Source organism: Melanaphis sacchari, unplaced genomic scaffold (genome assembly GCF_002803265.2).
Source record: "Melanaphis sacchari strain LSU unplaced genomic scaffold, SCAv2.0 Contig2_pilon_pilon, whole genome shotgun sequence".
NCBI lineage: Eukaryota > Metazoa > Arthropoda > Insecta > Hemiptera > Aphididae > Melanaphis > Melanaphis sacchari.
In genome coordinates, this window is record NW_020271173.1 from 1,546,877 (window position 1) to 1,572,503 (window position 25,627).

General features: G+C 26.2%; 4 protein-coding genes across 8 annotated transcripts in view; 2 read left to right on the forward strand and 2 right to left on the reverse strand.

The window, feature by feature from the left end:
* The window catches only part of LOC112595786 (phytoene desaturase-like), a 36,579-nt gene extending 21,539 nt beyond the window's left edge, over positions 1-15,040 (reverse strand). The window contains exon 1 of one of the 2 annotated variants that reach the window (XM_025341120.1): positions 14,815-15,040. The gene's annotated coding sequence lies outside the window, so the exon portion shown is untranslated. Of the gene's footprint in view, positions 1-14,132; positions 14,761-14,814 lie in introns of those variants that run through there. The other variant, XM_025341119.1, reaches the window with a different exon arrangement.
* On the reverse strand, positions 1-19,972 carry LOC112595785 (phytoene desaturase-like). Its single transcript, XM_025341118.1, is given in 4 exon segments — positions 1-1,044; positions 1,117-1,247; positions 1,249-1,727; positions 19,881-19,972. Coding segments are annotated over 3 exon segments (1,587 nt in total). The 5' UTR covers positions 1,708-1,727; positions 19,881-19,972; the 3' UTR covers positions 1-47.
* On the forward strand, positions 3,828-8,530 carry LOC112595784 (bifunctional lycopene cyclase/phytoene synthase-like). The gene is made up of 4 exons (XM_025341117.1): positions 3,828-3,917; positions 4,570-5,458; positions 5,892-6,376; positions 8,024-8,530. The coding sequence occupies exons 2-4, from the start codon at positions 4,582-4,584 to the stop codon at positions 8,423-8,425; spliced, it is 1,764 nt and encodes a 587-aa protein (XP_025196902.1). The 5' UTR covers positions 3,828-3,917; positions 4,570-4,581; the 3' UTR covers positions 8,426-8,530.
* LOC112595782 (bifunctional lycopene cyclase/phytoene synthase-like) overlaps positions 15,308-25,627 on the forward strand; it is an 18,972-nt gene continuing 8,652 nt past the window's right edge. The window contains exons 1-2 of one of the 4 annotated variants that reach the window (XM_025341112.1): positions 15,308-15,396; positions 15,880-15,964. The gene's annotated coding sequence lies outside the window, so the exon portion shown is untranslated. Of the gene's footprint in view, positions 15,397-15,470; positions 15,741-15,879; positions 15,965-20,415; positions 20,523-25,627 lie in introns of those variants that run through there. The other 3 variants (XM_025341111.1, XM_025341113.1, XM_025341114.1) reach the window with 3 other exon arrangements.

The window sequence follows — 25,627 nt, forward strand, 5'->3', positions numbered from 1 at the left end:
TGATAAAGGCTTAAAATATATACACATAATTCAAATAACAATCATTATTAAAATCTAAAAAAAAACCAAAAAATCAGAAGTGCTAGGAGACCGATTAAAAATGAAACACACTTCGACCATATGTCAATTTCTACTTTGCCCTCTAAAAATCTATCACACAATTGTTTCTCTAGCATTTTCGCACCACACAAAACTATTGGTACACCAGTACCAGGCTGTGCCGAAGCACCAACAAAGTACAAGTTTTCAAATATTTTACATTTCAAACTGGGTCTGAACCATAAAACCTGAAACAATGAGTGAGATAATCCCAGTATAGATCCTTTCCATAAATTGAATTCGTTTTGCCACGTTCTCGGATCATTCACTATCTCGTGGTCGATCATGCTTCTGAAGTTCGATATCTTTAATCTCTTTTCTATTGTGTCGATTACTTGTTCCCTAGCCTTCTTCACGAGTTGATCGAAATCAATGTTTGGTAAATTCGATAAATGTCCCACTGGTACTAGAACTACGACCGTGTCTTTTCCTTCTGGCGCTGCTGTCGGGTCAATGCGACTAGGTACGTTAACATAAAACGACGGTTCGTCGGGCAACGTATGATCCTTGAATATTTGATCGAAACTTTGTTTATATTTTTCGGCCAAAAATATGTTGTGCACTTCCAATTGAGACACAATTGTTTTCATGGACCAATAGAATGATATCGAAGAAGAAGTAAGTTCTTTTTTGCCGAGCTTTTCAGCGTACGACGTCTTTGGTAAAAGTTTGTTGTACGCGTATATGAGATCTGCATTACAAATTACAATGTCACTATTTACTACATCGCCGTTTGCCAGTTTGATTCCTTTCGCCACTCCGTTGTCATCGACTATTATTTCTTGGACATCGGCGTTATAATTGAACTTGGCTCCATGTCGTACGGCAATGTTTTCCAGACTTTGTAAGACTTTGTTAAAACCTCCTTTCGGGTACCAAATTCCTTCGGCTATTTCAGTGTACTGCAGTAAACTATAAGGTGCTAAACCGTCGTATGGCGACATTCTAAAAAACATAAACACAGTCTTATTATTATTATTATTTTTTTTTTAATGTATAAAATATTTTTCTATTTACCCCAAGTACATAGTCTGGAATGAAAACGCCCGTCTCATGTAGTCGCTTTTGAAATATTTACAAACTCTGTTGTAAACAGTGTCCAACAGATGCAGCTGTATTACGTCTGGTAAATGTTTTGGATTGAAAAAAATCATACCAATGTTGGAAATCGGTCTTGAGTGCAACTTTAACGCTCCTTTGATAGTGCACGTGAGTTTCCTTTAAATAGCTCAAAAAATTAATTAAAGTCGATTCACCATTACCTTCGTATTTTTCCAAAGAACGAGATAATTTAGATATATCTGTGGTGAGTTCGAATGTTTTACCGTCGTGAAAATGTACGCTGTAATTAGAAGGACACTTCAATAATTCTATGTGATTTTTAATGTCCTCTCCCAGATCTTCAAATGTCTCTTCAAATATTTTAGGCATCAAATACAATGACGGTCCTTGATCAAATCGATGTCCGTTTTGATAAATGAGCGAACATCTTCCACCGTTATATGCATTTTTTTCATAAATCTCTACTTGAAATCCTTTTTTGCTAAGTCTAGCAGCAGCTGCTGTACCACCAACTCCGGCCCCGATGATGATAATTTTAATCACCATTTTGTTAATTATCTATAACACTATAAACATCAATATTACTACTATTTAAAAATGTATATATATATATACATATATTATATTTATAAATTGTTTAAAAAAAAAAATCATCATAATATAATAATATTTTATCAACAGGTATATAATAGAGGTTGTCGTTTCAAATTGTAATTTTAGAATAACATTATGTTTTAGTTAATTTATAGTTTTGAGAAGAAGTGATTTTAAATTTTAAACTTATTTTTATAATTTTTAAGTCAATTCAAAACTGCTATAATTTATAGTACTGCAGATTTATCACAAATTATGAATTCCTATATCACCATAACCGAATTCAACCATTTTCCACTAAATACATCACACAAGTATTAGTTTTATTTAGGGCCATGATTGCTTAAATTGAAATACGGTAGTCTTGAATTTTAACTTTGGTTAATAACTTAAAACTGAATAGTCCTATAAAGTAAATATAGTTTTGTTACTTTAAAAATAATATTGAGTTAATTTTTTAATACTTGAAAATAGTCATAACTCAAATTGGATCATTTCGAGTTACAGAAGGCTTGTTCTAGAGGTGCTTATGATTAAAAATTGAACCCATTTTGATAATTTTTTTTTTTTTATATAAGTATTTAGATTCTAACTAGAAAAGGTTGAAAAGAACAAAATTATTGGGGCTAAAAAATTTTAAGAAATAAGAATAAGCCTCTTCCTCTTTACTAACTATGCCGATGCTATTCATTTGGACTTTTATTGATTTATGATTAAAGTGAAGTTCCTACATAGATTAATCGTTTGCTTGTCCTATATTAATATAATCCATAATATCAATAATATCATAATATTCATTTTTAATATAAAACTATTCAATATTCATTTGCGTTTTTTATCGTTTTATTACTAAATTACGTTTTTATATTTTCTGTAAATTATAACAACTTATTCCGAAATCAATAATATTTATCATTATTAATTTTTTATTGTCGATGTTTTAATCGTTAATATTTTGACCTGACAATATTTCATACTTGCCATGTGAATAATTATAATTGTAAGTTTAAAGGAATAATATTTTAGTATTAGGAGATTAAAATAATATAGCATTTACTTTATCATATTATTCACAATTATAATAGCTTTATAATGCTTGATGATCTATTTTCATTTCTTTTAAATTAAGATAATTGTATTTACCTACATGTTATATATATATAAACTTTTAATGTTAATTATCACTTACATTTAATCACGATGCAAAGTTCACCGTGTTATACATTATTTGTGACTTATGTTTGATATTGTTTTATAACATTCTTCTAAAAAGTAAAAACTGTTTTACAGTATTTAGTTGAAATCTAGTTATTTTTGATATGGGCACAATAGAAACAATTTATATAATCGGTGGCGGTATTCAAAAAACCTCAATCAAGATAAAATCCAAGAATCAAAAAATCTAAAATAGAAATTTAAATAGACAGAAAACATTTTTTTTTTTTTTATTACGTACATAAGATATACTTATATTATGAGACACATATGATAGGAGTTTTGTCGAGATGATGGTTGTGTAGAATATAATTAATTAAAATTTAAGGAAACTTCAATCACCTAATATATAATTATTACCTAACACTTATTATATTAAGTTTTTAAAAAATTGAGTTATTATATTTTTTTTTTAATTTGTTGAATATCGCAATAAATATTTTTATATGAAAACTTATCATTAATAAATATACAACCTGATTTTCTCAGTAAAACACAAAAAAATGTAGTCTATTTATTTGTTAGGATAAAACGGTCAATGATTATCATTATACGTATGTGTTGAGGGGGAAAGGGGTTCTTAAGTTCGATTTTATCTTAAAAATATGATTAATAACTTGAAATTATATTTATTGTTGACGAATAGAACTATAATATATTAATATTTGTAAATAAAAAAATATAAGTATATATATATATATAGGACTACGTGCTAAAAATATGTAATAGCATGTAATGTTTTTGTAAGGTAAAAGGTTAATTTAGACATTAAGTACATATTATTTTTTATTAACTATATTAAATTATCATCGACTTAATGGTTATTTTTTTTTTATATAACTAAGCATGTTACTAGACAAATTTTAGTGTCTTTTTGTTCGCAGTTAACAAAATTCATCAATTTCGAGTGTTTTGATTTTCGTTGAAATACATAGTATATCCAACACGTAAGTTTCACAATTTTTAAAGCCTTATAAAATTACATAATTATGTTATTAAATTATTTGTCAAGTGCAATGGTACAATGTGGGTTTTTAACGACATCCGAATTGCAACCCCAATATTAGTTCTCCTATCATAGAAAAATTTCTATAATATTTTCTTTCCCACTTTTATAGATTAATAAATTTTATTTATGCTTATAAGATTTATAAGTAATTACGTCTTAAATTCCATCATCTTCAAATATTATTTCACTTTTGAAAAATTAAATATTTTTTACATTACACATTTTCATAACTTAAAATATTAATCAATAAATTAAAAAATATCACTTGTTGCAATGTCAAAAAAAAGGTTAAACATAAACAACTACAACATTAATTTCTAGCTATATCGGCTGTATTGTTTTATCTATTTGGCAATAATATAATGTACAAATCAAAAATGTACTATTAAAATTGTAAGCCATTATATAAAATTTGGTTAAGTGTTACACTTATTTATCTTTATCGTTTTAAAACGAATATCGTTTAAAAATCATCCACACTTGTTACATTTTGTATATATAGTACATTTTAAATGATCATTTTTATTACATTCAATACATCATAAATATTTAGTACCTATTTCATTGCTTATGATTTCACGATTTTTCAGTATTCGTAAACTATGGAAATGTTACCCGATCAAAGGATTTATTTATCGTACACTCTACCAATCATCGGTGTCTTAACGTTAATAACTCGGCCGTGTATCAATCGACTGGAAATTTTTAAAATTGGAAGTATAAGTGTTTTAGCTGTACTCTACGCAATACCACTGTACATCTATTATGTGTACATCAAGGCTAGAATGTATTCGCCGGAATCAATTTTAGCCGTAATCGGAAATGTACCCATCGAGGAGTACATACATGTGGTCGTGCAAACCATTCTCACTTTGTTGTGGTCCTTGATCTTCATTCAGTGGTCGATTCCGTGTTTGAGCTTCAACTGCGACAAATATAGCTACCAGTTGATTCGTTGGTTACCGATATCGCTGTTGAGTACCGTTATGGTAACCGGCTACATGATGGTCGTGCTGACGCAAGAAAATTTTTACTTGGGATGCATACTGTGTTGGGCGTCCCCGGCAATCATGCTCATGTGGTACGGAACTGGCAACTTTTTTGTAAAAAAGATCATACCATTGTTGATTGCGATCGCGGGCCCTACGTTGTACATGTGTTGGATTAATCGGATGACCGTCAAAGACGATAAAGATATGGGCGAGTTGGCGCTTAAAGAAGTATTTTTCTTAATCACTAATTTGATGGTTGTCTTGGCCGGATCGTGCTTCGATAAAGCGTACGGTATGATAATTACATATTCATTGGAATTCCCTCACCAGTTCAGTGTTAGTTGGAGATTTGTTCGACAGATGTTAAGAGCATTCGCGACATCGGAATATTCTATGCCTTCTGAGGTGGTAGAAGATATTAAAGCAAATATTAAGGTCTTAAATACTTCGAATGCGTTTGGTACTTCCAATTATCTTTTCCATGTTGGTAAGTTGATCATCGTTAAAATAAATAAAGACAATAAGTGTTTGAAAAGTGTAAGAATCAATACATATTATTTAAATGATATCATATAATACTACTTACACACTCGCGTTTTTAAATAATTTATTTAGATTAAATATAATATGTACCTTTGGTACGTCAATAAGCAAATTATATAAAATATATATTCAATGTATTTTAAGATATATATAATAATCATAATAATACTTAAACAAGTTTTTTTCGAATGAAATTTCAAAAAATTACAACATTTTTGTATGAAAATGAGTTATTTAGCATTATGTGTATATATTTTACATTTAACTATTATTAAAGCATTAATTGCGTGCTTACAAAAAAGTTTTGACAGTATTATAATTATATTTAAACTATTATCAATGTGTATATTGTATAATTATAAATATTTTTAATTTAGGTATACGATTAGATTTAATAATTCTGTATTCATTTTGTCGTGTAACGGACGAAATGTTTGATAACAAAACGGATGAGAAAAAGAAAAAAGTCAAATTAGATCTATCTAAACAATTTATAAGTGAAATTTTTGCTGACAGAAAATCAGATTATGAGGTTAAAAAAGTACCACAAAAATTAAATATTGATTGGCAAAAATACGAATCCGAGTTCACTGATGTCGAATTATCATCTTATCGTGCAGTATCTAGAATTGCATTTTTTTTACCCCGTAAGCCTTTCGAAGAGTTATTTACGGGTTACCAATGGGATCTTGATTTTACGTTGGTTCAAAACGAAAAAGATTTAATGCTATACACCACCTATGTCGCTGGAAGCATTGGCGCATTATGCGTTTATGTATTCATATATAGATATGGTAATGACATTGATGATCTCTACGATAAGGCTGATTATTTGACTAAATGTGCATACAAAATAGGACAAGTAAGTTGTTTATAAAAAAGCATTTATTAACTTTTTATCATTGTTAGAATACTTGTATTTACACATTTTATTTTATTTGATACATCATTCGTTATGAATCTAGTTTAGTCGATAGTCGCGTTGTTCATTATCAAGATAATTGTATATTTAAAAATATTTAACTTTGTATGTACCTATAGATAACTTTTTTTTATGGCAAAACTTTCAATTTTATTTTCATATAAAATATAGTGTGCTATAAATTTCTCCAAGCTATAATTCTATATCAATATGCTTTAAGATTTTTGTATATACTATTTATGTATGTTTTTATGCAATTATGTTGAAGTATATTGTTAGTTTAAACGCCGATCATGGGAATTTCGTATTATAAAAATGTAAGCAGTTATTCTGCCGCATTCCATTTAGCAGCCGTCGACAATTTTCAAAAATTTCTATTTATAATCATAAATATTTTTTTAATTTAAATATTGAATATTTCGTAATTTTTTTCGAGTTTGAAGTGTTTGAAATGTATTTGTATTTTTGAGAGTACTAATGCCGTGAGTTCAGGCCACATTATATGTAATTTTGTCTAATATATAAGTTAAACAATATGGATATACAATTATTCCTTGATTAACCTATATTATATTATTAAAATAACGTATATTTAACGATTACTCATTTACATATAATTAAAAATTCCATATTATAAGCTATTTGTATTAATTAATTCAGCTAAAGATTAATTATTACGTAAAAAGTATTGAAATCAAAAATATGTCAGTATATTTATAAAAAAAATTTTAAATAAAACAAACAATTTTAAACTAAAATAAAATATATAAGTGAATGTAAAAATAATGTTTTATCCATTTTTATTTATAATATTATTATACAATCTATCTGGATGCTATTTATTATTATTATTTGATATAGATTTGTATATATTTATCAAATAATAATCTTATTAAGTAACAACTAATTACCATTAAATAATCTAGTCTCATTAATAAAACTCATGATTACAATACATAGAATTTACTATAGTTATATATTTTACTACAATACATATGACGTGCAAAACAGCAAAAATCGGTCGCTTACCTAAACTTTTACTCTGATAATTCGAACTCGTGAACCCAAAAAATCACACTCGAAATTAGATTTTTGACTAGTTAAAACAATACTCTTCTTTTTAGAAAGAAAATTTGGATGCAGTCCGCAATGGGTTTAAATCTCGCACATCTGGTAGACGCATGCAACCAACACTAGGAAACTAATAACTAGGCAGTAACTAAAACTAATAATAGTTTAAAATAGTCACCTGTAATTTCCACATATTTTTATCATTTTACCTTTCATCAGTTTGTTTTTATCTTCTATATATTTCTTTGATTTATCATATCAAGATTAATTGTTAATTTTATATTATAATATAAAGCGTTTTAAAGTGTTATATTTTTACTTATGTGGTTAATTTTATTAATCATATAGTAGGTTAATAGTTATTGGATACTTATATAACATAAAATTGTTTTATTTATATGTTAAATAAAAGAACATTTTAACAATTAACAATAAATCATAACCACAAACAAGTTTATCTTTTGCTACGAATACTGATTTGGATTTACTCTATATATATAATGTATTATTTTCAAGGGTTTACAACTCGTGAATATCGCTCGGGATCTCGTAACTGACAGCGAAACACTTGGTCGGTGTTACTTTCCAGCTGAATACATGGACGACGAAAAAGAAGATTTAAGGATATTATGCCAAGAAAAAAATCCCAGGTCTTTGGGAAATAAGAAGTTAAAGAAATATTGTTCGAAAATGATACAGTTGGCTAACAAAAAACAATTTGAATCAATGGGTGCTATAAAATATTTGCCACAAGATTTAGTAGGTTCAGTTCTAGCGGCAACTGAAATATACCGAGAACTAATTGACGTAATACAGTCATGTCCAATTTACCCAACTAGAGCAACAATACCAAAATGGAGTAAATTATTAATAGTACTCAATTCTTTTTACATTAAAAGCATCCAATACATTTTTTAAGTTGATTTTAAAGTATAATAATTATAGTACATGTATAGTTCAAACATGCATGTTTTAAGTATGATACATAGTAAGATTATAAATTAGTATCAAACGAGAATAATATTGGAAATTATTTATTTTAATTTTAAATTTCAATAAATATAAACATCAATTATATAAAAAACTTTTAATTTTAACTGTTAATAATTTTGGAATTGTAACGTAATATATAATAAATGTTATTATAATATTTTATTCTTTACAGTTGTAACATACCTATTTTAAAGCTCTTTTCGTCAACAAACAATAAGAAAATACATGTTAAGTTTCTTTAGTTGGCTTCTTCAACAATACTAGTTATTCAAAATTTAAAACTTAAAGGTAGATGAGTAGATAATGTGTTTTACGAAGTATTTGATAAAACATATATATTAATAGTTTTTTAATAGTACATTGTGTAATATATATTATTAATGATACATGAATAATAAATTATAGTAATGATTACGCAAAGCAATATAAATACGGTTATGTGAATGAAATGGATCATCATATTCATGATGCTCTACATATTATATAAATTATTATCCTATTTATACGGATAGTTTATATTAAAATGTTAGTAATAAACTAATATTACAAAATCGAAACTATTGCCCTTAATCATTACCTATATCGGTTTGGCCAAAATGTTTATGAAAAGCTTAAAAAACTAGTAAAAAGTTAAACAATGAATAAAACTTATTTGAGTATTAACTACTTTAAATTATTCAATAGCATTTTTTTTTCTTTTTATTATATTATATTATATTATATGAGTTGTATTAAGTTTTTGACATTTTTTTAGGCGTAGGTGTTATTACGAACTACCTACGTATTAACTATTGTATAAAAAGTATATTTTTTTTTTGTAGTTAATAATGGTTTAAAAAATTTTAAACTCTATTTATTTTACATTTTTTTTTTTTTTTTTTGTAATTTTTGGTTTTTAATTTTAACATTCAACGGTTAAAGATACAGATTATTTTGTAAAAAGAAATATTATCTATTGGCGCCATTTAGTTATATATCGTAGTAGATGTTCACAATAATTACGATTACTTGTAACCTTTTTAACTAAGTAAGTCATATTTTTTTTCAATTTTTCATCAAGGGCCACCATTAACAAAAAAAAAAAAAAAAATTACATACGATATAATATTATATAACAATTTTATTGCTATTACATTTTATCGTTTTACGTGGAAATATGAGTAAAAAAAGATACAAATTCTACTAGAAAAAATTTTATTGAATAAAAAATTGTAAATTTGTAAATTATGCGATTTCTGTGCTTGCAGTTTATTAGTTAATTTTTCGATATCAGCTAGCTTGAAAACTTGTTGTTAACTCGTAATACAGCGTGTAAGCATTTATAACTAAGGCTTGAGGAGTGCTTATTTTTTCTGTACTTCCCAATAGAAAATGTCTGATTACATACATATATACTTGCAAACGTCACTATAAGTTTTTGTGCCAATTGTCTGATTCCCGGAAATGTAGACATACATGAAGACAACTATAAAATTGAAGCAAGCGAATTGCGTCTCAAAAAAAAATTGTTTAAAACTTTGTTATTTTGAAGTTCAATGACCTCCACTTGTAAATTAACTATATAGTATAAACATTAAGTATTAACGATTAGACTAGTTTTTATTTATAAAGCCAAAAGAATTAATTAATACTAAAAATTATATGAAAAATATTATTGAACAAAAATTAACGCGTGGGTAATGAAAAATTGCTTCACCGGCTGCGGGTTACCAATCGCTGATTTACGTAAATATTACAAAAATCAAACTTCTAGAGTAAAGTTAAATTTGAACCTAAAAACTACGAGAAATAATCAAAAGACTCATATAGAACATTTACCTATTAACAACAAACAGTTTCCGACAAAACTTTAGGGGCTGTACTCATTTTAGGATTTCCAGAGCACCTACTTATAAAAAAGATTAAAAACTTTTTTACGAATAACGAGTAAAGCAATAACGATGGAAAAAAGAGTACAAATAATCACTAACAATGTCAAAACCAACGAGACTGATTTGGATTAATAATTGTTAATGGTAGTGTGTCAACATAAAATGGCTCATTTGGAGTTCCAAAATTTTGAATTTGGGGTGCGTTATGACCTCACAAAAAATCCCTTATAACTCCCGAAGGATTGCAGCACAAGCGATGAAACTCGGGCACAATCCAGCACAAACGTAGCACAAACGAATGGCATAATTTAAATTTGACCTAACCTAATTCTGAGGTGGGGGTGCAATCGTTTCGCCAGCACCCCCACAAAAAATCCCTTATAAATCCTGAAGGGTTGTAGCACAAACGATGAAACTCGGGCACAATCCAGTACAAACGTAGCACAAACGAATGGCATAATTTAAATTTGAAAATTCTGAGGTGGGGGTGCAGTCGTTTCGCCAGCACCCCCACAAAAAATCCCTTATAAATCCTGAAGGGTTGTAGCACAAACGATGAAACTCGGGCACAATCCAGCACAAACGTAGCACAAACGAATGGCATAATTTAAATTTGAAAATTCTGAGGTGGGGGTGCAGTCGTTTCGCCAGCACCCCCACAAAAAAACCCTTATAAATTCTGATGGGTTGTAGCACAAACGATGAAACTCGGGCACAATCCAGCACAAACGTAGCACAAACGAAAGCCCTTGGTTTGAATTCGAAATTCTGAGGTGGGGTGCAGTCGTTTCGCCAGCACCCCCAAAAGAAATCCCTTATAACTCCTGAAGGGTTGCAGCACAAACGATGAAATTCGAGCACAATCCAGCACAAACGTAGCACAAACGAAAGCCCTTGGTTTGAATCCGAAATTCGGAGGTGGGGGTGCCAGGGAAATACACCTTTTTTATTGTAACTATTTAGATATTGAACCAATTTGCATGTACGTTACCATTTTAATGTGTACCTAATAAGATAAAATATAATATTAATCCGCCGTTAGCCCTATTTCTTCAGTCAGTTGTTTGGTAACCTTGGTTACTAAAAAGTAACAATTCGTTTTTTATCGTATATAATGATTAATCAATAAACCCAAATTTAACACTTTTACTTAAACCCAATTAAAATGTTCTATTATAATTAGTAAACAACTTAAACGATTATTTTATTATAAAATGTAATAAGTGTATTAAAAATAAAAAATAGTTTTAAAATATTTAATTTACATTTTTTTAATTTTTTAATCTTATTATTATAATTTTACAACTTTACGTTAGACTTTTGAATGTTTGCAAAACAGTTCTGTGTTGCAACGCCATGTCTATAACTTTTAGTCAATTAATATTTTAAGTTTATTTATACCAAAAATTACCATAAATGATAAAATAAATATAAAAAGCAAGACAAGATGCCAGAAACCAACAGCTGAACAATCACTAGTGTTATTTATCTTTACACAGGATAGTAATAATAGTAATAACTAATATGTACATTACTTAAGTGAATCTTATTAATTAACATAATAAGTATCTTCCTAATGATAAAAACTTTTAAAATACAGTTATGAAATAAATATGGATATTATTTTACGAAAATATGTTATTAATGTTATTTGTTATAACTTACGTATAATACATAGTCTTTTAATTTTAGTACTTTTATTTCAACAATCTCAAAAAAAAAAAAAAATGTTTTTCAAGAACTTTAATAAAATATTAACTATTTTGGCAATAAACTATTCTTTATAAAATAATAATATTAAAGTATTTAAGTTTAAAAATAAATACGTAGAAATAATTATTTTCTTGTTGTATTTATAAAATAACAACGTTGAAATTTAACATTATTATAGACGATACAGTTATAGTAATAAATTATATAATTTATTAATTAAAATTATCAATATAAGCATAATAATACGAATAATAGACAAAAAAAAATTTAATAAAAGCATTGTACATAGTACAAATAACGGTTAATTAGTACAATGCTACGACTGTGGTAGCTATATATTTATACATAATTTCATATGATCTGTAAACATATTATGATATGCATATAATAATACAACAAAAATGTTCCTATAGTAAAAAATTTTAATAATATGGGATCAAAAATTTAAAAATAATTGGAAAAAACTTTTTTTCTAAAGCTCCAAAAAATATGTAAAATTTTAAAATAATACATTTCTAAAAAAAACCCTTTGAATTTTCTGAAAATTAAAAATTGTATTTAACTACGCTTAGAATAAAAAAATTAAATACAAATAATAATTTTTAAAAATCTACCAAAGAAAAAAAATTTTATTTTTAATTGAAATAATTTTTAGTAGTAAATTAAGCTTTACTATGAATCATATTGAATAACTTTATACTACTTCAAGTTCAAAATTAATACCGAACGTTGAATTCTAATTTTATTATATTTTTCAGTTTAAAAGATATATACAGATCAGAAAAAAAAGTCTAAACAGCCCGGTAAAATAGAAATGAGGTGGTTTAGTTTGAACTAAGTAGGTACAGTGGTGTTCAATGGTATGATCAATACCATATTGATAATATGGATATAGGTAAGTACACGATATTATCAACCGTCAAATTAAGTATACATTTTAAGTCGAGCTATTAAAAATATATACATAAATTAGAAAACATTAAAATTAATTTAATTAAATTAATGTCACGGGAAAATCCTGATATTTAAATTAAACTATATTTTCATAATCAATGGTTAAACAAGTATATATTATATATATATGTGGTCATTTGTTTGCATAAAAAATAAAATTCGGTTAATTTTCAACCCTCAATGTTATTAAAAACGATTTAATTAAAATGATAAGATTTATAAAAATTAACTTTAAAAAAGAATAAAATTTTAAATTTTAAGTATTACATTATTTTTGTCATTTAAAAGTAATTTTTAACTCTATAAATAAAAGATTTGGCAGAATTTCATAAAACCATAATTCCATAATTCAATAAGCAATGAATGTATTGATTTTATAATGATGTTTAGTTTTGTTTTACACGAACTATAATTAAAAGAATGTCTGACCTTCAAAGTTGAAGGTGGTTTTTAAATATTTATTAGATCTAATTGATATATTATAAAAGTCAAAATAGAAAATTTCCCGTATTTTTCAATTATAAATAATATTTTTTCTATATTTTTTAATACAAGATTCCTCATAAATTATTTCATAATTAACTAACTTTATCATGTAATATACCTACGTAAAATTAAGAACAATATGACTGGATATTTTTGTGTTACTGATATGTTTTTAATACTTTTATTAATAAAATGTGATACTAATGATAGGAATATTTTTCTATACTCTATAAATACTATTTTAGATATATACTAAATTATTTATTATTTATTATTTGATATATTTATTTAACTACATCTTAATATTTATTAATATTAATTTATTTATTATAAACATTAAAATTAGACATGCTAATGAGTGAATTATTAAAAAAATTAAATAATTCAATAATTATGTTCCTGTTAAACGAGACGATATAATCTAGGTCAAAAACACATAATCAGCGATTAATTAAATTATATTAAATTAACCTTAACCTAATCACTTAACCTCCAGACTGCAGACGGAAATTATTCTAATTACGTAACTCAGTTAACTAAAAAATATTGATATGAGACTCAGTTTACCAACCCGTACGCATCGTACTTTATGATAAATTCAAAATTACCTTTGGTTAAAGAATCCCCCTCCTGGGTATATTGTTGGACTGGCGCCCAGAACGACAGTCGTTAATGTGGTATCACAGTGTATACACGGTAGATAGCGTGGTTCGGTTATTACACGTACGTTCGGCTATAGATATTAAAATAAAGGATACACTTATGTGTTTATGCTAATGCTACAATACGAGCGCAAGTACACGAAACTTACAGCTCTGGATTATCGTTTATCGTCACTCGTCATGTGGAAGTCACTACAAAATACGTATTGTTGTTTTCGTTCAAATCGTAGTCGGAAAGAATTACGAGCGAGTGACTGGCGTCACGATTGCACAGCACATGACTGCAGTCTGCACGACATCACAACAACGATATGTTGCAAGCTACGGCGCAACATGCCGCCATCACCAAAATAATAATAGTAATAATAAAACCACAGTGCATACTATGGCATGATTCCGTAACGTTAAATATCGTATTTCATGATATAATATATTATGTATCCGTGTGCTGTGATGGCCAACACTCACACCGTGCCGTTTGAAATGCAAATCAACGATCCTCGCACAACGCCAATATTAATGTTATTATAACGTACCCACAACCTTTTTTTCGAAATTATTAATCGGGTTATTTAATTATGCGTGTAGGTGAGAGATAGGACTTATTCGGTGATGATGGTATACGTACAAGGTCATTCGAATCGCTCCTGGAAATTCGGTTTTCTCGCCGACGGTAGATACCACTACAGTCTATAACTTGAAATCCGTTTTTTAGTATTCACGTTCGCAGTCAAGGTAACAGCATGCAGCTGTTAAATACGATACTTATACTGAGCACACGGCGCACGGTAAAACTACGAGTGTGTACACAATGCCGCTCCTCGTTGATACTTCATAAAGAAAAAAAACAACCGTCCTTACGTTCGAACGTACGATTGTCGACTGACGATTTTCTGCGATCGTCTGCACGATAAACGAAAGGACGTGAGGATCGCCAGTATAGCATGACGTTCAACATCGAAGTACATATGATTCACAGTGGTGTACCTACAACACTTTACGATTTGAAGTCTTTGTCCATTTTATTTTTGGACGCGATCTGCCGCGTCCAGCCGCAGTCTGGAAGACGTTAAATTATTTTTTTAAAGAAGTTCCCTAAATTTCAACGTTTTAAATTTAATCATCGGTTCGCTGGTGGAGTGGTTGTCGGCTGGTCGTCCGTTCGCGTGCGAGCCACACCACGGCCAGAGCCCAGTGGTGACTTTATGAGGTAGGGGACAGCATACCGCTACGGTGGCGCACACGATGTCATGCCGTCGCCGCCTCCGCCGCGTACAATATAACGTAAACATCAGTCCGTACGCTCTAAAATAAAATCAAATGTTGCGCGATGTTGCGCTACACCGAGTGCGGGCTTTAGTCAAGATACGCCCTGACATCGTTTTCCGACAAAAACTCCTAGACCGACCGCTGTAAACTCATTCGCGTCCATCCATACGGCGGTCCTGTACAGCGTGTGCGTCCTTGTGCGTTTTTCAAAAACACCATAATAATTACTAATTATATTATATTGCACCTGATAACGATAACAAATTATATCCATAATATTTTCGAGTAGGTATACGAGTGCTTTCGTACAACTCAATAAAAAATAACACAACTGAGCTATTTTTTTATAATTGTTGTCACATAATAGCTTATAAAGCATACGATACAAGACATTTATCATATAATATGTTATTTATGTGTTTAGATACTTTTTAGTGTGAAACCTTAAGTATGCAGTGAAAATATTGCGATGATAACGTCTTACAAGATCCGATACACAATATATATAGGTTAGTATAAATACATGTATTGTAATATTACGAAAACTTTTAACTAGACCTCAACTTTTCAGGTACTGTTAAATATTTAAAAAATAGCTAAACACCGATTTTGATATTAAACAAAATTGCTGTTTTTATTTTTGAATATCGTTGAAAACCTAACCCTAAATCCGATGAACATGATTCACTTTATCCTCTAAAAATATTAAAGTTGATATTTTTGTTTTATTAAAATATGTAATGAGACAAAAGTTTGAAAATAAGCATTTTTGCATTTAAGTATTTAATTATTTTAAAAGAATATGACATGAGTTGTATTCTACATACTCTTAAAAAAATGTCAATGCATTATTTGCTTTTCTCTTTCTGGCCCTTATGCAACAAAATAAAATTATGTGAAATCATTTTTTTATATTTTTGAATAATTAAGAGTAAAATAATAATCCATTACAAAAGTCGTAGATACTAATATTTTCAAGGGTTAATATATCTATTTATACAAATATTGTCTCAAAACAATTTAATATTTAATTTTAAGTCGAGTTTAAAGTCATGTAGGTAATATTTGCAATTAAAAAATATTCTGTATAATTTTTATAATATAAATGAAAAACTATTTTGCGTGAATGTGTTTTTTGTCTTTATTGCGCATGGGTCCGAGAAACAAAACTATTGCGCTGACATAATTTTAATACGTTGACGTTTTATTATTATTTTTTATATATGTTAATCGTAATTAATAAAAATAACTTTTGGCTTTTGGGTTGATATTAAAATATTTAATTTTACGTATAATGAATTACATACAATTTTTTGTCTAATAGACCAACCATTAACTCACTATCGATTTATTAAATATTACGTGATTGTTTATGTAACTCAGTATTATAGAATTTGGTTTTTATTTATTATAATTAGTTGATGACCGACAAAGTATAAAATTAGATGAGTTTGCAAAAAAACTCAAAAAAAAATAATCGAAGTCCAGATTAACATTTATATTATTTTACCCTCGTCGTGACGTGCTGAGTTGAGTTTATTCTTATCTATACATAGATAGATATAACCTAAACTTTAATGCACGTCCCATTTTTTAGGTAGAAGAGCTACCACCGACCGAAAGGTCAGAAAAATTTACGCGTTTATTTTCTCGTCATAAACGCAATATTATGTATCTATTATATAAAACTATTGTACAATTTATCAAACGACTATAAAGTTATTATTTTCCGCCATTATCCATCGCGTTTCCTTGTAAATACAGTCATAATATTAAATTAATGTCATTTCTATGAAATAGTAATATTTTATTTAATTTTAAATGATCGAACGCCCTTGTAATCGGTTCATTATGGCATCATCATAGGTATCTATAGAGGAAATTGTATAGGTACACTTTACACCGTGACATAAAATTCTACATAATCACTGCCGCCGTGTAAATATAAATAATATGTATATATTATAATTCTATGTTGGCGTACATCCACCTCTACCTATATGTATGGTAATAAAAATAATATGTGTAGATCTGTCGCCCTATAAAGAAACCTAGTGAACTGCGATTGGTTATAATCGATCGATATCATCTGTACCAGTATGACTACCTTTGTGGTGAACAGTCGCATAAAATAATTTTCAAACTGTCAAATTTATTATTTTTTTTTCTTTACAAACAAAATTTCTGGATATGTACACGTATTTATTGTAATCGTGATCGTATTTGCTTTGCGTCCGAGTAAAATCAAATCAAGGTAATGTATACTGCAAGAAAGATAGCTGCGTACATTTACCTATGTGATAATAACAGGCTTAAAAATATTACAAAACTATAATGTACTTCCTACGATAAACGTAGTTTTTATTAAAAATAAATTATTTCAATCAATAGGTCGGTAACTTAACCTAACCAAACCTACGTAGGTATATTGCATAGCTTCGGATTCCATTTCTGTCAGCGTAGATATCTGATAAACAATATTATAAAAACGTGCTTTACGTCTGCTAGTTGTCTACGCAGTACTTTATACCTATACTTATTTATTCAAAAATTTCGAAAATAAACAGAAAACAATATTATAAAGTTTTGATAAATTAATTATTTTTCATGATAATTTAAAATATAATTTAATACATTTTTAATCTGTTTAATTAGTAATAAAGTCAGTAATTAAATGGTTTAAGTACAGTTATATTAAGAACAAATATCAATGTTTAAATAATATCTTTGTGTTAAACCATAATATTTTATATAGCAATCATTATTTGTATTATACTATAGTAAATTCCTAGTTATACTTTTGGAATCTTGTGAACACTTGTATATTCATTTAAAAATCATTGGATCAAGATTGCTCTTTGAGTTTTATCAAAGATTTACACCAATTTTTAATACATTTTAAATACTTATAGCGAATCAATGAATAATGTATTGGTTTAAGAAAATGTGTGTTTTTTGTATATATATATATGCCCCCTTCAACTTTTGAATAAGTAAAATCGTTTCAGTCTTCAATAACGAAGATAATTTTTGGTAGCAAATCAGTTCTAGTTATTATTTTAACACATTAAATGTAACAAACACTGGGTACTTTTTTTAATAATCGGAAAAACTAAAAATAAATAAGAAACCGAAATATTTGCAAAAAATCAACTTACGAAAAAAAAAAATGATTTTTTCTTTTGTTGTAATTTAAAACGAATAACCGTAGATACTTTATAACAAATATTTATTAAAGCATTTTCCAGACATAATATAGTTTTTAAAATATTTTGGACTTTTTGAACTATTTATAAATAATTGAAGTTTTAAGCTTTTTTCGATGTAGTAGGTAGATATATTGATAAACTTCGTTTTAAATAAAAAATCTTTATATATTATAATGTAATACAAGATCCTTCATGATCATAGGTTGTTTTTATAGTAGCTGAAAAATATCAAAAATATCTACTTAAAATTCGAATTAATTATATATTAACAAAATTAAATATTTAAATAAAAAATAACGATTTTCATTATTTTGTTGTAATTCAAAAACATTATTCTTAAGAACTTGAAAGTTTTCACTATTACGTAAATTATTATTAACTTGACACAATGATATTTTTAAAATACTTAAACTAATTTGAAGTGAAGTACTTACTTACCACTAACCTATTCATGGCATTAAATTGTATTTTATGTATCATGTGTCAATAATTATATAGATTAAATAATTGTTAGTAAATAACGTTAAAATAACATCTTAAGAAACTGTATTTTGTATAAATCAATACTATTTTTTTAATGTCTATCATTGAAAGACGAGACGTTATTAGATGAATAGCGATGACCATTAAGTACACGATACGTCAGTGTTTACTTGAGGGCATGTAATATTTAAGGAAATAATTAGTGCAACCTGCAGTATTACAAATAGAAATATATAAACTATCCTCAAAGGTTTACATAAGCTAATAATAATTTCCACTATTTTTTTGTTTATAATGATTTATTATAAAATTTAAATTTAATACGTCTGTAATAAAATAGTGTACCTACTATAGTGACCTCAGTAGCGAGGTATACTCGAGACTATTATTGTATAGTAGAACATTTTCCTCGGGATATTATTAATTTAATACGATGTGCTTACAGAATATATAAATATTTATAAAACCAAAATAAAAAATATTGAAAAAAAGTAATAAAAGTAGAAAAAAAGGACTTATAAAAGAACAAAATAATATTTAATAAATTTAAATTTAAAAAAAAAATTAAGGTTTTAGAATTTAATTCATCAGTACTTAATTCATACTTTTTGTTTAGGAATTATTTATAATTAAATAAATTGTATATATATATTTTTTAATACACACCTCTATAAAATCTACAGAAACTAAAACAAAATTCTTATAAAGAAATAATATAAAGTTTAATACCTACCTTTAGTCAATGGTGTGTTTTCAAATAAGTTATATTTATAACTTCACTATTAAAATATAATTATTTATTTAAAAATTGTTAAAAATATAAATCTAAATTATTGCTGTATGTTTTGTATATGACTGATACTGTTAATATGTAGGTACTATCGAGTTTAAGTACCTATGTTATAATTTAATTTTATAAAACCAATAATTATAAACTATGTAGTGTCCAATTATTGACATTTCTGATATTAAAAACTATTTTAATCTATATGATAACAAAGTTCAAAATGTATCGTATCCATTAATTGAGAATATATTTTTTATTTTTGTGCTATATTTATATCTGTTTTTAAAGATAAGATTCATTATGTAATTAATAGTTACTTATTAAAATACCTCCTCCAATAAGGTATGTTAAATGTCTGTTTGATATTTGAACTTAAATTTTTATTATATATATAATATTAGACATGGCACATGAACATTTATTAACTCATAACATTATATTGTTTTTCAATATCCAAGTATAGTTTTTTAATAATTGTGTAGATTTTTTCAAATACGCATTTTTAAAGTAAACATATTCCAGTATAATACATCAAAATAAAACCAATTTAGTTTGTTTCCAGCACTCTATGGTGTCTATACCACATAGGTTAGTATTCATATCTATATTTTGTATACATTATAAACACTTTAACACCATTGACTATATTATATTTGATAGGGTTTTCTTTAAATATTAAAATTAAACTAATAACCCACATTTTTTTTAAGCTATATTAAGTTATATATATATATATGTTACGGTAAATGATGTTAAATGAAAATTTACGTTATTCACCGGTTATTAACATTATTTACCAAATACACAGGTAATTATTGTTATAGACCGCATAATTACGTCAATGACCAAATACACAGGTAATTGATGTTATAAATCAGATATGCGCATGAATCTCAAATACTATAATTTGAAAAATTATGTATGTACCCAGATATTTTTAAAAATAGAAAAAATGCATTATTATTTTTTATTTATTTTTACAAGTTTTACTCCCATGACATTTAATATAACATAATTTTTCAGTCCCAAAGTAGGCACAATGTTTATTATTATTACAACTAGTCTTGCAATGACAACGCTGGTACCTTTGAGGGCCCGCAACCGAATTATTACTAGCTACTTCTCTCAGTGTCAACTGTCTACCATCTGCTAATTTTATCACATTGTCCATGTCTAATAGATTTTATTTGCAAACAGCTATTTCTTGGCATGTGAAATAGTATTTACTATTTAAGAAAACTATATTCCGTACCTATAAAATAATAAAACAAATTTTAATTTTAATAGCATATTTTTTCATTAAGAATTTACTTACAGAGTTTGTATAAGTCATGTTCAACTTGGGTGACAACTGCTAGTACATTTCGCATAGAATCACGAGCTCTATCAACGTTCGGTATAAATACACATACAGTTATGCCTATTTCAAGCTGAGGAAACTTTTCTTTAGAAAGTTTCATCATTTCCTCTGCTTGTTTTTCTAATTTTTTTTTTTTTTTTTTGAATTTTTACATGGAATACAAATATTTTCTTGACAATCATCAAAAAAATATTTTAAATAATTTTTAAATATTTATATTTATGTTATATTTAAAATTCGGAAATTTATCGTTAAATTATTAAAAAATATTTAAGTACCAAGTTTCGAATTTTTTTTTACGATTTCTATGATTTAATTTCCGATTTTGTCTTCTTTGGTTATTTTTTTAAATCTGCAATGACCTTTTTTATTTTATAATCAGATCAACATTTCCCAAATTATACGGTTATTAACGTTATTCACTAGAAAATAACGATAATTCCCACATTCGTAGGTAAATAACGTTAATAACCGGCGAATAACGTTAATTTCCAATATAACATTATTTACCGTAACATATATATATATATCCATTTATTCAAAAATGCTAAATTTCTTAATATAATTACTGCTCTATGATAAATTTACAACTTATTCAAAAGTTATGATATCTTCAAAAACAATTTTTAACTTTTTCTAAAACATATGTCATTTAGTTTTGAATATATTTTTCTCGATATTGTTTGGCATAACTCAATTATCTTTTATGTTACTAAAAGGAAATTTGCGTGTCAGCCAAATCTATTAAACTCATGGTTCTGATTCTAAATTTGGTACATACGTAATCCTACAAGTATATTCGAAGATGTGTATCCCAAAGTAAATTTTTTAAATTTTACATTTTAAAGAGAAGCGACTTACACAGGGATTTGTTGACATACAAAAACCAATATTTCTTTGTTCTTATAGGGTTGCCATTGATTACAGAAAATAAACTTATTACTATAATTGGATTTAATTTTAAACTTGTATTCTATATATGATTAAAATAATCCAAATAACTGTGTTAAAAATCTATGCAGTTACAGTTTTTATTTTGCAAATATTCTACTGAGTACTGGCATTCAATTTTTGACAAGTAACGTTATGCAAGATCAGCTAGTTACTTATATAATATAATTTTTAAATATCCACTATTATACTTGATTAATATTTTGGATTTTGAATAAAAACAAGCCTTTATCTAAAACTCCAAAACCAGATAGATAATTTGTAAAATTTATACTTGGACAATAATATTCTATATGAAATATTTTATTTTTTTTCAATAATTTATGAATACTAATATGATTTTTAAGGATTTAAAAAATTTAATAAAAGTTTTTAATACATATTTGTGTCGTATAAACGCATAGCGCGTTAAAATACCATCTAGATTTTTGATAAAGTACTAAAAAGTTAAATTTCTTCGTCTCTGACGTGTTTTATTATAATACGTATTAATAAACTGTTGAATAATGTAATCTTTAAAAATTAACTTCCAAGTACAATAGTTCATAGTTCATACTACAGCATTTCATAGTTCTGCGGTGAAATAATTAAAGTAACTTATTTTGAAAACTATTAAAATTATACTATACTTTTCGTTCTATTAATTAGTTATTACTCATTATGTCATTGTTACAAAACAATATTATATAATGTTATTATTTGTTTTCAATACAATTTTCTGTGAAATTTCACTTTAAAATTCCAATATAAATACCTTCTATTATAGTTAATCGTATAAAAATGAATTTATAATATTAAAATAATGATTTACAGTGAAAATTTGTTTTTACACATAAAATACTAAAACACATAACAATAAGTTTGTTTAGATGGAATATTTACAATAAGGTATTGACAAAATTCAAATATTATTTTATTGATTACATATGATTACCTCATGTAGTCATGCATTCAATATTTCTGAATTCCAGAACACAGTTCCTATTTGCTTATTTCACAACTTTTAAGCACCTTTTATGTATAGATATTTTAAATTCTCAATATTTTTAATAATTTTCAATACGTACATGATAAAATTTTTATTTTCAGGTTAAAATCTTAGAAATGTAATACAAAGCTCCTTATAAATTCTTCATATTATACTAATTAAAAAATTACAAAAATGCATAGTCATAATATCTTTTATGAGAATTTCAAGTTCAAAATTTTACAAAATTCATCTGCAAAATTACAAAAACTTACGAATTATTGGTACCTAGTTAAAAATTCATACCTAAAATATAATAAAATAAACATAATATAACATTTAAATTGTAGTTACAATAATAAAGAGAAAGTTTGAATGTAATTCCATAAATATATTTTTATAAGCATCTATAAGGCTTACATTTTTTTTAAATTGTATATTCAAAAAATATTAATCATTACACGGACTTGAAACGTTTTACCATTACATATATTATTATTTTCTAAACACAGCACAAATATTAAAATATTATGATTATTTTTAAGAAATTTATACCATTAACTTATTCATATCAATTTTAAATCTAGGTTAATAATAATAATAACAAAATAATTAAGAAATAATACAATATAATCCGATATTTTTAGTTATCTTAATTATTGTGTACATTTGTGTGATCAATGAAGTAAATATAGTATAATAGTACAAAATCTCGTAGACTGACAGCAGGCCATCCCCACTTTAAATCATTTTTCGTTATGTAATGGTATATTTTTGAATTAAAATTAATTAACGTGTTTGTTATACAGTGATTTACTTTTTAGTTATAATATACCTAGCTGTAAATACAAGCTATAGATTAAAATCGATGTGTTTGTGCATTATTTTTATTAACCTATAGTTATATAATCTAGTGACCTATCCATATTGGTTACATAATATAGTCATATTTATTAGGAATTTATAAAATAATATTACTTCATATGAATGATAATTTAAAAATAATATCAAATTAATTTTTATCAGCAATCTTGTTGATAAATTTTTTTACTTTATTATTTTATTTATTTATACCATTAAATTATATTGTAATATGAATTATGTTGAAAATTGAAACAGAGTGTAAGAAATTTGTTCCATTTTCAACAGTAGAAATTATAACAACTACGTTTTACATCTATTCTATACTATTATAAAGTTATTATACATTGCCATATTAGAACAATTTTTATGATTCACTCTCCTAAGATCTATAGAAAACAGGAATATTAACATAACACCAATTTTTAAATAAATATATTTATTTATTTTTTCTTAATAAGTAGATAAAAAGGAATAATCGTAAAGACGATGTTAATTGTAACAATATTATAATTCAATAAAGACGATATTTTCAAATAAAAAAGTTAAAGATAAATTTAATATGTATTGCTGGATAGGTTTATCCGGTCGATAAAGATATAAAATAAAATTTTATTCTTACAATATTATATTATGTTACTTATTAATTATTAATAATCATAATTGTATTTAAATAATTGATATTAAAACTATTAATGTGATAATTAATTAAAGTATATTATAAAAGGAAAATAAAAACGACTAAAAAGTGGATATTAATTAGTCAACTAGTAAAAATATAAAAACTTTTACCTACTATAAATAATGTAAGTAAACTAAAATATACTCCAAAAATCTCCGATCAATAATCTATCATTAATAAAATATAAAATTATACCAGAAATAAATTTCTATATAGATAAATTTACACAAAATGAGTTATGATTACCAATTATCCGACAATATACCAGTTCCAATTGTCTATAATGTTTTATATGTATACCAACTATCTCTGTGCACTTCGTTGTCCGTAAAAAATGCATTTGTGTTAAATTTTGATGCCTAACACGCCAAAATGCTAATATTTGGCATAACGCGTGTGAATAAATAATATTTTTGGTTTTCTGATTAAGTATATAGATCAGCGTTTCTTAAACTTTTTTATCCTTGGAACCCTTTTTAATGTTCTCTTTTATCGTGGAACTTTTTTTAATATCTACTGTTATCATGGAACTCTTCCTTTGTTTAAGCTTTTTAGCTTTTTTTAAGATTATTTGCAATAAAAATTATAATTATTTTATATAACAATAATGGGTTAAAAAGATGTAATTAAAAAAATATGTTAAAATAATAGTAATTGTATATAATAAAACTTAAATTACTTGAATGATTAGATTAAATTATAATTTCAATGATATAAATTAAATGGATTTTTATTATTACAAATATTCTTAATATTGAGCTTTATTGATGAAAGTTGTACAAACATTTTTATGGATAACAAATACTTTACAAACAAGACTGATTTTACATATTATTATGAATTTTTTAAATCATTACCTTGAAGAGAACAAA

Excerpts from the sequence above, each read along its gene's own strand:
- LOC112595784 (XM_025341117.1), top strand. The coding sequence starts at position 4,582 with ATGGAAATGTTACCCGATCAAAGGATTTATTTATCGTACACTCTACCA. Across the intron at positions 5,459-5,891 it reads CAATTATCTTTTCCATGTTG|GTATACGATTAGATTTAATA; the intron begins GTAAGTTGATCA and ends TTTTTAATTTAG. Across the intron at positions 6,377-8,023 it reads GTGCATACAAAATAGGACAA|GGTTTACAACTCGTGAATAT; the intron begins GTAAGTTGTTTA and ends ATTATTTTCAAG.